Source organism: Malus sylvestris, chromosome 14 (assembly GCF_916048215.2).
Source record: "Malus sylvestris chromosome 14, drMalSylv7.2, whole genome shotgun sequence".
Classification (NCBI taxonomy): domain Eukaryota; kingdom Viridiplantae; phylum Streptophyta; class Magnoliopsida; order Rosales; family Rosaceae; genus Malus; species Malus sylvestris.
This window is the reverse complement of record NC_062273.1, coordinates 18822737-18837295: the sequence shown is the minus strand read 5'-3', so window position 1 is coordinate 18837295 and position 14559 is coordinate 18822737. Positions and strand designations below refer to the sequence as shown.

General features: G+C 41.1%; 1 protein-coding gene across 1 annotated transcript; it reads right to left on the bottom strand.

The window, feature by feature from the left end:
• Positions 1-1891: 1891 nt before the first annotated feature.
• Positions 1892-9914, bottom strand: LOC126599668 (nucleoside diphosphate kinase III, chloroplastic/mitochondrial-like). Its single transcript, XM_050266083.1, has 7 exons — positions 9689-9914; positions 8828-8965; positions 2961-2998; positions 2814-2864; positions 2537-2704; positions 2347-2459; positions 1892-2186 (listed from the first exon to the last, which is right to left on the bottom strand). The coding sequence occupies exons 1-7, from the start codon at positions 9771-9773 to the stop codon at positions 2063-2065; spliced, it is 717 nt and encodes a 238-aa protein (XP_050122040.1). The 5' UTR covers positions 9774-9914; the 3' UTR covers positions 1892-2062.
• Positions 9915-14559: the final 4645 nt, after the last annotated feature.

Below are 14559 nucleotides of genomic sequence, written 5' to 3'. Positions count from 1 at the left end.
GAAATTCAAAATGTCTAAAATTTGGGGTTTATGCATGGTGGTGAATGTTTCATGCAATCCAGGTTGAAAAAATATGGACAATTTGGATACTTGGATTGCATGATGAGAACTGTGGACTGGTTTGTACCAGAAAATACCTTTCCGATTCCTTAGTGCAGCTCCAAGAGAGCGAGATGCGATTGATAGTGTTGTGGCCTATTTACCGAAGGCAAAGAAAAGGGAAAGGAAGTGGCCTGCGGCAACAGAGAGAAAAAGAGAGAATAGAGCTCAGGGAAATGGTAGATACGCTTCCATTGTGCCAGTGTTTTTTATTTATAGTAAACCATGCATAAGGAGAGACATACTTGCTCTACAAGTAATACAACACCTAATAGGATAGAATCACTAATTTACATAGGAATCCTAAACCAAATCTACCAAGGATATTCACCATCACACAATGTTAAATATTAATATTACAAAAAAGACCCATTTTTCAATTATAGAGAGATAAAATTGTAAATACAAAAGCAATAATCATGACTTCACCTACCACATGTAGAGAAGCTCCTGCTTATGAAGCCTCAACGAAAACCTCCGTCTTAGCATTATGAAGCCTCAAGAAAACCTCTGTCATAACGTTTGATCTCTTCTCATCCATCGTGAAACATCCACAAAGCCCCCAAACGGCGCAGCTACTGTAGAATCGTTCTCCCGTGCTTTTCCTTCCATTCCCAAACCTTGGCCACGACTCCTCGCGGCTGTTGTCATGTCTGGTCAACTGTTTTTGCCTCATGAGCTTCTTTTCCACAACCACCTGCATCGCTATCCCGGCATGATCCATTCCAGGCACCCGCACAATGTTATAACCGGACATTCTCTGCCATCGAACCAAGTGTCCTTGATTGCAGCAGTTAGAGCACGGCCTATGTGAAGGGTACCTGTTGCATGGCGGCCAAACAATCTTAAACGGAGGCTTCAAGCTGTTGGCATTCGCCGAGAAGAACCCCCTTTCTCCCACCTCTTGTACCATGACTTCTCTACGGCCCAAAGATGGTACCTTTTAGTCATAGGACTAGCCAACCTTTTCTTCTCACCTGACAGAGTCTCCGGGTATTCTTCGTCTTCTTCGTCCCAAGTCCTTGCATTCCTCATCTTTTTACTGGTCGAAGTAGAAGCAGCAGCCCATGCTTGCTGCTGCAGAGCTTTGTCATAAGCTTTCCCTTTCTTTTTTTTTTTTTTTCTCAACTCTCTTTTGCCTTCGCTTCCTCCTTGCTCTTCAATTCCGGAACCGGGAGACATCACAGGCAGTGGAGACAGTGTTGAAGGCGGCAGATCGAAGACGATATTAAAGGCAGGAAATCGCTGGGTTGAAGGGAAATGGAAGACGATTGCGTAGGGATGAAGGAGATTAAACCCTAGTTTCAAACTATCCAACTATGCCAAAAACCCTATGGCTTTTTCCTAGGAAGTGAAGGAAAATTCCAATCATATGAATAGGCCCAGGCTAATCTCTTTTTTTCCTGCTAATGTGTTACTTGCCAATATAACCAAAATATAAATTGTTCCTCATATCATGCTTAATTAATAGATTCCGTCAAGCAAAATATTAATGGCTCTTCTGATCTGGTGCAATTGCCATTGACGGAATTAGCCGCGATTCTGATGGCGGCTGAGCCATGGGCGATGTTTTGCTCACAGCCTTCGTGTTGAGAAAGTGTTCCTTGGGATTGACTCTGCACTTGCCGTGAACCTTTATCGCGGCCATTGCGAACACCCTGCACTTGCCGTGAACCTTTTTGGCTAAAGATTTGGTGAGTGATATCTTAAGCAGCATCAACTTGGCAAAAGTGAAGCAGTAAATCAAATAATACACATCTCCGCAGTTACGAATCAAAACTGAGGTAAAAGATTATTAGAAATCGGTGAAGAATTTTATTGAGTAGAGTAATAAACACTAGCAAAAGATTTCACTCACCCCAAATGGAATTTAATTTTATTCTAACAATAATCTCTACTTTCACACCACTCTTCATGTGGGCGACCTACATTGCCGGAAAATCAAGGAAAACAAAAACTTTGATTAGTTGACTCCATAGATCCACTTCTCTTGGTTGCTGGTGTAACTAACCAACTCACTTGGTGTAAACCACAAGTTGATTTCGTCCTTGGCAGTCTCTGGACCATCGCTGCCGTGGATGATGTTTCTGCACGTCATTGTGGCATTGTGGCATCCAAGTTAGAATTGGAGTGAACAATACAGAGAGATTGAAAACTAAATAGAAGATAAAAGGTAACTGAATGTAGCTTGAGAAGCGAAGTACTAATGCAATAAAATTATCAAACACTCAAGATCAAAGCTATTACCTTCCGACAACAACGGCTAGATCGCCTCTGATAGTTCCAGGTTCTGATTTTTGGGGGTCTGTAGCTCCAATAAGTTTTCTACCATACTTGATCACACCCTCTCCTTCCCAGACCTGCAAGAGTTAGGAATATGAGATTCGCCAGATGAAAGGATATTGTCATATCCAAGCATATGATTAGTCCTACTAACCATTGCAATAACAGGGCCGGAACTAAGGAAGTCACAGAGGCCACTAAAGAATGGCCTCTCCTTCAGATCATGATAATGCTTTTGCGCAAAATCCTTTGTAGGAACAACCACTTTAATGCCTACAAGTTTAAAACCTTTCCGCTCAAATCGAGATATGATTTCTGCAATCTGGAATCAAAGAAAAAAAAAAGGCTTAGCACAAAAAAGGTATAAAACATGTCATGGAAGCCATAGCACATGCTTCAGGGAACAATCTTAGGTCAAACAGTTAACTTACCAGTCCTCTTTGAACTCCATCTGGCTTGATAGCAATGAAGGTGCGTTCCAACTGATTAGAGGATGAAAAACTTGTAAATAAATAGAATGAAAAGATGTATTAACACTTAACAGTGAGAAAAAATGGCACAGAAGGTATTCGAAGTACCTCTGCAGCATGAACCTCCTGATCGACAAGAATGTAAGCTAGAGAAATCGGAGAAAAGAAAGCAAGGATGTGTTAGGATTTAGTTTGTAGAGACTGAAATTAAAAGAATCATCCTGGCCATGCTATTACAAAGATTTTGTCTAGTAACTTTAATACCAGAAAATGCACGAAAGCTTTTCAAGTGTGGATGTGCATGAGCACGTGAGAGAGACAAGAAGACAGGAAGGGGAAGTAGAGAGAGAAGAACCCATAAACATAAATAGCACTACATAGAATTTGATTAGTGCAGAGGTTTGACGGTAGGTAACATATCTTTCGGGGCTCATGTATAATGTCCGGTTGGAAGAAAATAAAGAAGAAAGTCAAGTCAAGAAAACATCCCAAGCGACACAATTCCAACCCATTACTATGCTTAAGCACAGTATAATTATTGTTGAAGAGGATCCGGAAGCCACAATGCTAAAACTTGGGCAAGGGACAAGGTATCTGCAATTTCCTTGATTTGCTGGAGATATCCCGAGATAGAATTGGAGCCTTTCTGTACCGATTGAAGGCGTGAGCGCAATTGATGAATATTAGCCTCCGAAACACCACCAAAACGCTGTTCAAGCTTCACCCAAAGCTCGCGAGAGGACGAAACGCCAACCGTGAACGGAATAATTTCTTCAGAAAGTGTGGAATTCAACCAGATCAGCAGATTTTGATCTTTTTCATACCATTCTTCAAAAGCTGGATTCAGTGAGCGATCAGCCAAGAGAGGCGGTGGACAGATCTCAGTGCCTTCAATCACACCGAGAAGTTTATAACGCCGGAAAATAGGAGCAAACAACGCTCGCCATGGAAGATAGTTGGAGCTTTTCAGTTTAATATAATACCATAATATTAGGACAGATGATAAGCATATTAGGACAAAATGGATGTGCTTCACAGCATCGTATCCATCTTCCGCATCGATCGATCTTCTCTTGATCGATTCTTGGTGTTTCAACTCTGATTCTTCACTCTTTCTTCTCTGATTTCTCTTCTGTTCGTCGATTGATTCTTGTTCGAGATCATGGCTTCTCCGTCAGATTCGTCCCCAATTGGATCTTCTCCGACTCCAAACCCTAATTTCTCTTCTAATCCTCCTTTTCTGAATTCGTACACTTCTCTGACGATTCACAACATTGGTAGTATGGTGCCGATTAAACTGAAAAGCTCCAACTATCTTCCATGGCGAGCGTTGTTTGCTCCTATTTTCCGGCGTTATAAACTTCTCGGTGTGATTGAAGGCACTGAGATCTGTCCACCGCCTCTCTTGGCTGATCGCTCACTGAATCCAGCTTTTGAAGAATGGTATGAAAAAGATCAAAATCTGCTGATCTGGTTGAATTCCACACTTTCTGAAGAAATTATTCCGTTCACGGTTGGCGTTTCGTCCTCTCGCGAGCTTTGGGTGAAGCTTGAACAGCGTTTTGGTGGTGTTTCGGAGGCTAATATTCATCAATTGCGCTCACGCCTTCAATCGGTACAGAAAGGCTCCAATTCTATCTCGGGATATCTCCAGCAAATCAAGGAAATTGCAGATTCCTTACATGCTGCAGGTGCTTCCGTCTCTGATCGTGATCTAATTGCTGCTACTTTACATGGTTTGCCTGATGAGTTTGAGTCCTTCATTGATTCTATAATGCTTCGTTTGTCTTCGACGTCTCTGGATGAACTTCACGGTCTCTTACTTACCAAGGAGCTTTCTATGGCTCGACGGAAGACAGTCGCTTCAGCATCTGTGGTTGAACCATTTCAGGCTTTTTCTGTGCAGTCTCAGCCTCCTCTGCTTCCTACTCCCTCGGCATTTGCTGCTCAGTCTTTACCACTTCACTCTGCCTCTCGGTACAACTCCAATCGTGGCAAGCCTCCCAGGAGTCAATTCATTTCCAATCGAGGAAATCGCAATTCTCGTGGTAATTTCAATCCTAATCGTGGTAATCGGATTTATCAAGGCTCGCGCAATCATCCCGGTTCTTCTACCTTCAAAGTTCAATGTCAAATTTGTGGATCTACCAGTCATGAGGCCCTTGACTGCTTTGATCGCATGAACCCCGAGATCTGTGGTCGTATTCCTCCGGCTAAACTTGCTGCCATGTGTGTACATCATTCTGCTAAACCATCTCAGCCTTGGTTAATTGATTCTGGAGCTACATCTCACATCACCAATGATGTTGCTAACATCTCTTCTCCTACTCCCTACACTGGAGAGGACAAAGTGTATATTGGAAATGGTAAAGGTTTATCCATTCATAATGTTGGTTCCTCTTCTCTGTATACTCCTCATCATTCTTTTAAGCTGCAGAATGTTCTTCATGTTCCTTCCATGGCACATAATCTTTTATCTGCTTATCAATTTCTTAAGGATAATGATTGTGAATTAACTCTTGACCCTTATGGATCCACTGTCAAGGATCGTACTTCGGGGAGGATGCTTTTGCGGGGACCGGTTAGAGATGGTTTCTATCCCCTGCAAAGTTCCAGTACCTCTTCTCCTTCGTTACACTCTGCCTTTCTCAGTGTTAAAGCTCCTGTCCAAGTGTGGCATCAACGCTTAGGTCATCCATCTTCTTCAATATTTCGCAGGGTCATCTCTACTAATAAGCTTGCAGTGCATGGTAAATCTTCGGTTGACTTCTTCTGTTCAGACTGTGCTCTAGCTAAGAACCACAAGCTTCCTTTTGGAGTGGCTTCTTCAACTTCAACTCGCAGCCTTCAACTGTTGCACTGTGATTTGTGGGGACCTGCTTCTGTTAAATCTAGTAGTGGTTTCCAGTACTACTTACTTCTGGTTGATGATTTTAGTAAATATAGCTGGTTTTTCCCTTTGAAAGCAAAGTCTGATGTATTTTCTACATTTGTTATCTTCAAAAACTATGTAGAAAATTTACTTGGAAATAAAATACAAACTTTGCGTTCAGATTCAGGGGGTGAGTTCACTGGTAACTCTTTTGCTTCCTTTCTTCGCACACATGGTATTCTTCATCAATTTAGCTGTCCGCATACTCCTGAACAAAATGGATGTGCCGAGAGGAAGCACCGCCATCTTGTTGAAACAGCTCGTACTTTACTTGTTGCTTCTCATGTACCTCATGTGTTTTGGGTAGAAGCCTTCTCGACTGCCATATACCTCATCAATCGCCTGCCCATCTCTGGTCTTCCAATCTCTCCTTGGGAAATTTTATTTACTCAGCCGCCGGATTATTCCAAACTCAGAGTATTTGGCTGTCAATGCTTCCCATGGCTCAAACCTTATGTGCATAGTAAGCTGGATGCTAAGAGCAAGAGCTGTATATTTTTGGGCTACAGTCTTCAACACAAAGGCTATCGCTGTTTTGATCCTATTGACAACCGAGTATACATCTCTAGACATGTAATTTTTCATGAAGACGCATATCCTTTTCAGTCCCTGCCTCTTCATTACTCTCGGTCAGCCACTGCTTCTCCAGTTTCTTCTTCTTCCATGGACCTTTACTTTAGCAAGTTTACTCAACCTGCTAATCCAGGTGCTGCTACTTCATCTTCCTCTAGCCCGAGGTCTCTTTCTACACCAGGTGCTTCTCCTCCTGCCTCTATGCCTGCCAGTCCTGCTGTATCACCAACTGCAAATCCTGATGTCTCACCACCTGCATCTCTGCCTGCAAGTTCTGATGCATCACCACCTGTGCCACGCCCTCTTCCCATTTCTGTTAATGTTCATCCTATGATTACTAGATCTAAGGCAGGAATTTACAAACCTAAGGCTTATGCAGCAACTAAACATCCACTCCCAGTTCCTCTTGATTTTGTTCCAAGCACCTATTTACAAGCGTCTAAGTATGCTCACTGGAGGGCTGCTATGCAGGATGAATATAATGCATTACTATCTACAGGGACTTGGTCTCTAGTTCCTTCTCATTCCACTCAAAATGTCGTCGGCTGCAAGTGGGTGTTTCGTGTCAAGACAAAGGCTGATGGTACTGTTGATCGATACAAAGCCCGGCTAGTGGCCAAGGGCTTTCATCAGCAAGAGGGAATTGATTTCCAAGAAACTTTTAGTCCAGTTGCTAAACCGGTTACCATTCGAATTCTGCTTACTCTTGCTGTTCAACACAATTGGTTCTTAAATCAATTAGATATTAGCAACGCATTTCTTCATGGTGACTTAAAAGAGGTTGTTTACATGCAACAACCCCTTGGTTTCATTGATCCTCTCCTTCCAGATCATGTATGCAAGCTCAGAAAATCGTTGTATGGCCTCAAACAAGCGCCTCGCGCTTGGTTTGATAACCTGTTTCAAGCATTACATGCTCTTGGTTTCACCCAATCCTCCTCTGATGCATCTTTATTTGTATTGCCTGGTCCTCAGTTGGTTATAGTTCTTGTGTATGTGGATGACATTCTTGTCACTGGGCCTAACTCCACTCTCTGTCATCAGTTTATTCAGCAGCTAAGTGACAGATTTCCGGTGAAGGATCTTGGTCCTTTACACTATTTTTTGGGGTTGGAAGTTCAGAGGTCTTCCCACGGGATCTTTCTTCATCAAACGAAATATTTACTTGATCTTCTACAGCGGACAAATATGGAGGGTGCAAAGCCTTGCTGCACACCTCTTGGCTCTCAAAAACTGGATCACAGTGGGTCACTTCTCTCCACTCCGACTGAATATCGGTCTCTTGTTGGAGGTCTTCAATACCTCACCTGGACTAGACCGGACATTGCTTTTGCTGTTAATCAGTTATGTCAATTCATGCATGCTCCGCGTGATCAACACTTTCAGGCCGCTAAAAGAGTCCTCCGTTTTCTCAAAGGTTCTTTTTCCCAAGGACTGTGGTTTACCAAAGGTTCTGTTGCTCTCTCTGCCTACTCAGATGCTGATTGGGCAGGCTGCACATTTGATCGGCGGTCGACTACTGGTTATTGTGTTTTTCTTGGCTCTAATCTCATCAGCTGGAGTGCAAAGAAACAAAGCACTGTTGCTCGTTCTTCTACAGAAGCCGAATATCGGTCTCTGGCTCACACTGCTGCAGAACTCACTTGGGTCTGCAAAATCCTTCGTGACCTTCACTGTTCTATTCCTACACTGCCTACTCTGTGGTGTGATAACATCTCCGCCATTTCCTTAGCTTCAAATCCTGTATTCCATGCTCGCACTAAGCATGTCGAGATTGACTACCACTACATTAGAGAACTGGTTTTAGCTCATCTGCTTAAAGTGCAGTTTGTGTGCAGTGCTGATCAATTGGCTGATCTACACACCAAGTCCTTGTCCAAAACCAGATTCCGCTACTTGTGTTCCAAGCTTCCTCTTGGCATCACTTCTGATTCCTCCTCTCGCTTGAGGGGGTGTATTAGGACAGATGATACATCATCCATTTCTGTTAATGATAAATAGTTTGGAAAAACTAAATGTAGTTAGTTTTGCTATTAGTTGTGGTTAGTTAGGATTGTACAAGTTTAGTTAAGGAAGCTAAGGGTATAAATGTAAAGAGCCAAAAGGCTATATATATGTACATCCATGTAATTGTTTATTCAGTCAATGAAAAACAATCTTACAGAAGAAGATTTGTTTCTTTACAAGGCCCCTCTTCATTTGGACCCAAACTTATCGACATCAAATTTTTAAGATAATGTACTGTATTCTTCTAACATCCAAAACCATCATGTCCTTCTAAACTGTTTATATCACACTTTTGAAACATAATCTAACAATCTCAAAAACACGATTAGACAATTAGAATAATTGCATTAGGAGACCAGATATGCATGAACAGCACTAAAAGCAGATTAAAAAACAAAAAGAAAAATCATATCATGATAAAATGAGTAAATGGAAACTGAAATAAAGCTTTATTCCTCTATACCTGCGGCAGGAATGGCAAGTGCTCCAGAAATCCATCCTCTAGATGCATTGTCAGAACCAGCTCTTCCAAAACTTGAAGCAAACAAAGGTGCCTTCGAACCCAACGCTACTGCTGCAGCCGTAGCTACAGCTCGCCCTTCTGCAATATGGACAACATGGTACACGATAAAAAAAAACTTGCACTCCGGTTTACACAAACACAAGCATCATCCTAAATTTTTCGTGGGTCACGATAAACAAGTGAAATAATCACTGATTTTTGATGTGGGAAAGGCCTAACACATACAAAGCCACGACCTTTATATGTACAACAGTTGATAGAAAGCAATGCTGCAATTATATGCACAACAGTTCCTACTTATCAATCATGGATGGAATCAAAAATCAAAGAATCAGTACATCAACCGTCGGTAGGTGAGTTCTACAAGATCGGTGTCCCAATACGTGGACCATCCATGTCAAATCCATAGACGACAGATCAAATCAAAGAAGCAAGCAAAACCCAATAACAATTTCCCAAAAAAAGAAAAGAAAAACAATGATTCATGTAAAAAAGAATATTTCCTTTTTTGTTGTTTTTGACGATAAAGCAATTCATGGAAAGGTAAAAAAAGTTGAACCATCCAAACAATCCAATAACTAGAAAATAATCCAGTCATTTCTTAGTCAAGCTCGAATTCTTATTCAATTTCCATGAAAACAAACAGATGGCGCATAGATCATCGATCGAGCTCCGAATTTGTGAGAATCAAACACTTGATTAAAATCAATAAAGTAGAAAGCTGAAACGAAAAACGAAACGAACAAGTAGAAATCAATGCTGAAAAAATAAGGTGAAAACAGAGAGGAGATGAAATGTTACCGGAGTAGGAACGGGAGGAGGCTTTGGGAGTAGAGAGCAAGGACCTCGCAGCTCTGGAAGCGGATCTGCAAATCTGAGACCTCATTTTCTTAGTTCAGCTCGGCTCAGATCAGAGAGAGAGAGAGAGAGAGAGAGAGATGAGAGAGCAGGTTAGGGAGTGAGAGAGCTTTAAGCTTGTGGTTTAGTCAAAAAACCTATCCGAAGTACACGGAACGAATGCCAACACGGGTGCGAAATTGCCAATGCGAAACCATGCGTAAGAGCCACCTACCGGTCTATAATTGGAAGGAATTGGCCCATTTAGGAACTACGACTTTTAGGATTATTATTTAATTAATACAAGGGTATACGAGCCACTTAGTATTGCGGTGATATTTTTCTGAATTTGTAGAGAAGTCATGGGTAATTATTACTGGATTTCGTCTTCATCCTCAGATGTATGTGGATTTGGTTCTAAGAATTTGTGCTTTTATTGATAGTTGAATTCATATTTCCCTGGCCAACGACTTCTGCCACGAGCGACAATGAAATCCAGAAGATCTTGAAGGCAGAGCTTTGATTGATGCTCTAAAAAACAAATCTTCTGCGATTCGAGACAACCACCAATTCTAGTGACCCACACAAAGAATACTTTATGAATAGAATTGTTGTCCTACTATCCATGATCAAGTCCTGAGTCATCCTAGAAAAACACAAAAAGGAAGATTTCTAATACTTTTAGTTATTTTCTTCCAATATCTTATTTTTTTGAAAAGTTTAATTCGCTTTAGAGTGAAACAACTAAGAACACAATCTGACTAATTGTTATCGTTTTGCAAGTTTTGCAAAAGAGATATGTGTTGATCACACAACCCTTTTCTTCAATGTGTCTGTGTTATTTTGCTGCAATCTTATAAATCCAAGTCCATGCCATCATATCAATTCCATCAACCATTTTGGTAGAGCTAGTAACTCTGACGACGACACAATTGCTCCGACGAGCATAGTAAAATCCCAACATATGAAAAAATTCATCGGCAAGTCGCCCCTAGAAAGAGCACAAGCATCGATTCCAAAATGCAATGATCATACTTCCAAGCCAAGAAGCAAATGCGGCTTTGGCTCCGTTCGAACCAACACTTCATCGCATGTTCGACTCATAGACATCTCGTTTAAAGTCTGCAATCAGCTTTTCATGGAACTCATCCTAAGTCCATTAACACTTCGACTAGGGTAAGTGTTCGTGAAGCTCTGGGAGCAACATATTTGTGCCTTAAAACTCATTATGCGCACTCGAATGACTTTTGGTGAAAAACTAACTTTTTGAAATTAATTTCAATGTACGGCCAATTAGAAACAAAAGGCTAAGGTATTGAAGATTGTCATGTCAAGTTTTCATAATTTTTTACACAATCAATCCTTCCAGTTTTTTGAAGGAAGACAGTCAAAGCTGCATTCTCTTATGACCTGCATTGCTGTGAAAACAAAGATTTCGAAGCCTTCCTAACTTTCCAAGCGACGTACCATATTAGGTTGGAAAGCTAAGAAGTGGAGATACAATGTTAATATTTTTCCAGAAATTTTCAATAGACAGAACAGTCTTAAATCTGGCATACAAAGTAGCTGAACAACAAGACAGCCCAACCAGCATATTGCAACAACACTATCAACTTGATAGATTAAACTGTACATGCTCAGAAAGAATTGGGTTTTGTGCCATACACTATCGCGAAGATATAAATGTCATATTTTCGTCCGACAAGCTAAAAACAAAGTCACTCGCAAAACATTGAGTGACAACTCCACACTTATTCTCTTCCATAGCTGGTTTGTAATGGAAAATGACATGGGGCATACAATATGAAGTAGAAGAAAAAGTTTATGAATCCGAAATGACTCCTACATTACATGGCGATTATGGATTCGGATTCCTACACATAAACAAATCTGAACGGGTACTCTTACTTTTAAACTATCCAAAGTAAGTCAAGCCGGAGTAAATGCGCCTTCATAGTCTAGTCATGGACTAAACAACTATGATCGAAATGAGCTGAAAACATTTGACCCTTGCGTGACTTTGTTTGTTATTTCGTACACCTTCTTTGCGGGATAGGGAACTCTTTAATTAGTTTTTAGGGCATAACTCCAACAATCTTATCCTAGATTCCTTCCTAGATAACCTCTTAGTTTAATAGGGATTACTCTCCCTACAAGGACTTTCAAGATCTCTATAAATACTCTAGCCTAGGTATTTATCGAGGACTTCTACCTTTCTCTAATCATTATCTCTACGAGGCTTGATATTCTCTACCATACACAACTCTTATACACGTCGCCATCTACGTGAAAATTGAATAAACAGCTCTAAAGCCTGCCAAGCTAAGGCACTATTGTCAAAGATGTATTCTGATGTAGCACACATCACACATACATACTACTTTCGTAGAACTACACCAGTGATTTGATTCTCTTTCACTAGAAATATATAGGCAATTGGATCTGGATTCAGTAATATCCCCCAATAACCCATTTCTCCCCTTGTCGGAGCTCATAAGTAATTTGGACTGGATTTTGTCTCCATCCGTGGAACGGCAAGAATTTGGTTTCAACAAAAGGTGTGTCAGAGGTAAAAAGAGATGTGTGAATAACACCATTTATGTTGTTTTTTGCATTATGTTAGCCCAAAAATGGAGATGGTGTGCAGAGTCGTCCAATCTTTTTTTATGAGATCATATGGTTGGGACTTATGCAACCTTAAGGCAAACACTCTTGAAAGAACCTTCTCCTTCGCAAACCAAAGACGTTCGTCATCGTCGCCGTCATCGATGAAAAGCCAATCAAAGCTTCAATCGACCCCTATCATGAAAGCAAGAAAGCATCGAGCAATTTGTAGACTAGGTTTACCAATTGGTTTTTTGGATGGGTTCAACAATTTTTCTTTCCAATTTTATTAGCTAAGCAAGCTATAAGAGGGACAAAATTTATAGATTTTTTTGACTAAATCGGGCATTTGAATGGGTTCAGGACGTAACCCATATTTTGGGTTTTCACTTTACCTTGTATACAAGAATTAACCAATCGAAAGGCTCCAACAAGGTGACAATTGGTGGACTGAATAAGACCTATTACTGACCAACCGGCTTCACATTAGGCGGTGTGGACCTTATGGCACCAAACACCTTTCACTTTTGCTAAGGAATAAAGTTCGATCTATGTTGACATTCGTCTACGAAATGTGGTTCGATGTCATCATTTTGCAAGATCCCAATAGCTACAGTATATGCAAATGCATCATTAGTGATCATCTCTTTCTTATTCTAAAGTGCATCCAAGCAAGCATAGTGGACTCAAATCTCTTGATTCTCAAGAGGCAGTTGTGTCTTGTCCAAGGCACTATCGTAATCTAGAATACCTCATGCATTGGAAAAAAAGAGACAAGATTTAGCTAGGATTCGGCTGTGCCATTTTTCTCTTCCTATGAGGGTGTGAATCCTTCAAACTTACTAGTCTGCTTCGCTTCTAGGGCTGGGTAGCTAATTGATTGGCCATCAATGTACTAGCATGTCCATTAGGTGGGGCTGTCCCTGATGAAATACAGTGGGATGCTGTGGATGCAAATTTCTTTCTCCTTGATCTTGGACAAAATTGCACCTACAAAACAATTAATACCTTAGGGTCAAGGTCAAGAGCCTCATGCACCCACGATGAATAGGGGGCTTTGGCCGAAGAACCTCCGATGCCAAAGTTAGAATTTAGAAAGAAAAATGTTTGGAAAGTATTGGGAACTTTGCAAGTGTGTTGGAATAATCTTTTGGTGAAAATGGGAGCCTATTTATAGGGATAGGGTGGTTGGTCCCCTTTGGATGTTTTTTAGGGTGTAACTTATGGTTTAATGTGTGATTTAATGGATTAATTAGGCAATTAATCCATTAATTGGTTAATCAACACATTTTTGGAATAAAGATTTTGGGGGTTATGTAATTTATATGGGATGTTTTGAAGGTTATGAAATAATTACCTTGTGGAAAATATAGGATAATGATAGATGAAATAACTTTGAATTTGTTACCTATTTTGGGCACTTTTGATTTGGTTGAAGGATGATTACCCGCTGCTCGCGCATAGGAACCCTATTGTACCTCAAGGGTATTTTTGCCCTCTTTTGTCCAAAAATCCACGTGTCGCCTTGTGATTATTTTTGGGTCCACAAATGCCCCCACACCTGTTGGGCTGCTCGTAGGAAAGGGCAACATGTGTAGAGATTATCTTGCTTTAGGAAATGTAGGACTGCTTCCTATTTTGATGTAGATTCCCTCTTTAATAGGAAATTAGGTCATTCTAGGAAAGTGAAATAAATTTCTCTCAAAGCCTATTTAAGTCCACCTTAAGTAGGTTATTAAATCAACTTTGAAGAGCGATTTATTCTACCCTACAAGAGAGAGAGAGTTTAGAGGATATTTGTTCCACTTCCTCTAGCAATCTTCTATATCTTGCCCTGCAAAGGACCGTCTTTCGTTGATTTCTTCGTCTTCTCCGTGCTATACCGATGTAAGAAAAATTAAATTTTTTTCTTGTCTTCTTCTTGGATAGTGCTATTGTGGGGCAGCCGTTAGGGTGGTACAACACGTCGTCTAGCAGGGGCCAGGAGTCGGCTCGGTATGGGCCGATGAGACATCGTGGCAAGGGCCACTGCTTGGGCTGTTTGGCTTGGCTAGAGCCAAGGGCAACTTGTGCAGCTGGGGCCTTGGATTGTGGCACTGAGGCGTAGTGCTAGGCGAGCCATACAGCTCATGTCCTTTGGGCTCTTAGACCTTACTCGGGCCAGGCTGGCAACTGAAAGAAATGAGGAAGTCGTGGGCCTCATAAGTTGCTGGAATGCTGGGCATGCAGGC

Excerpts from the sequence above, each read along its gene's own strand:
- LOC126599668 (XM_050266083.1), bottom strand. The coding sequence starts at position 9,773 with ATGAGGTCTCAGATTTGCAGATCCGCTTCCAGAGCTGCGAGGTCCTTG. Across the intron at positions 8,966-9,688 it reads CTCCTCCCGTTCCTACTCCG|AAGGGCGAGCTGTAGCTACG; the intron begins GTAACATTTCAT and ends TCCATATTGCAG. Across the intron at positions 2,999-8,827 it reads ACTTGCCATTCCTGCCGCAG|CTTACATTCTTGTCGATCAG; the intron begins GTATAGAGGAAT and ends CGATTTCTCTAG.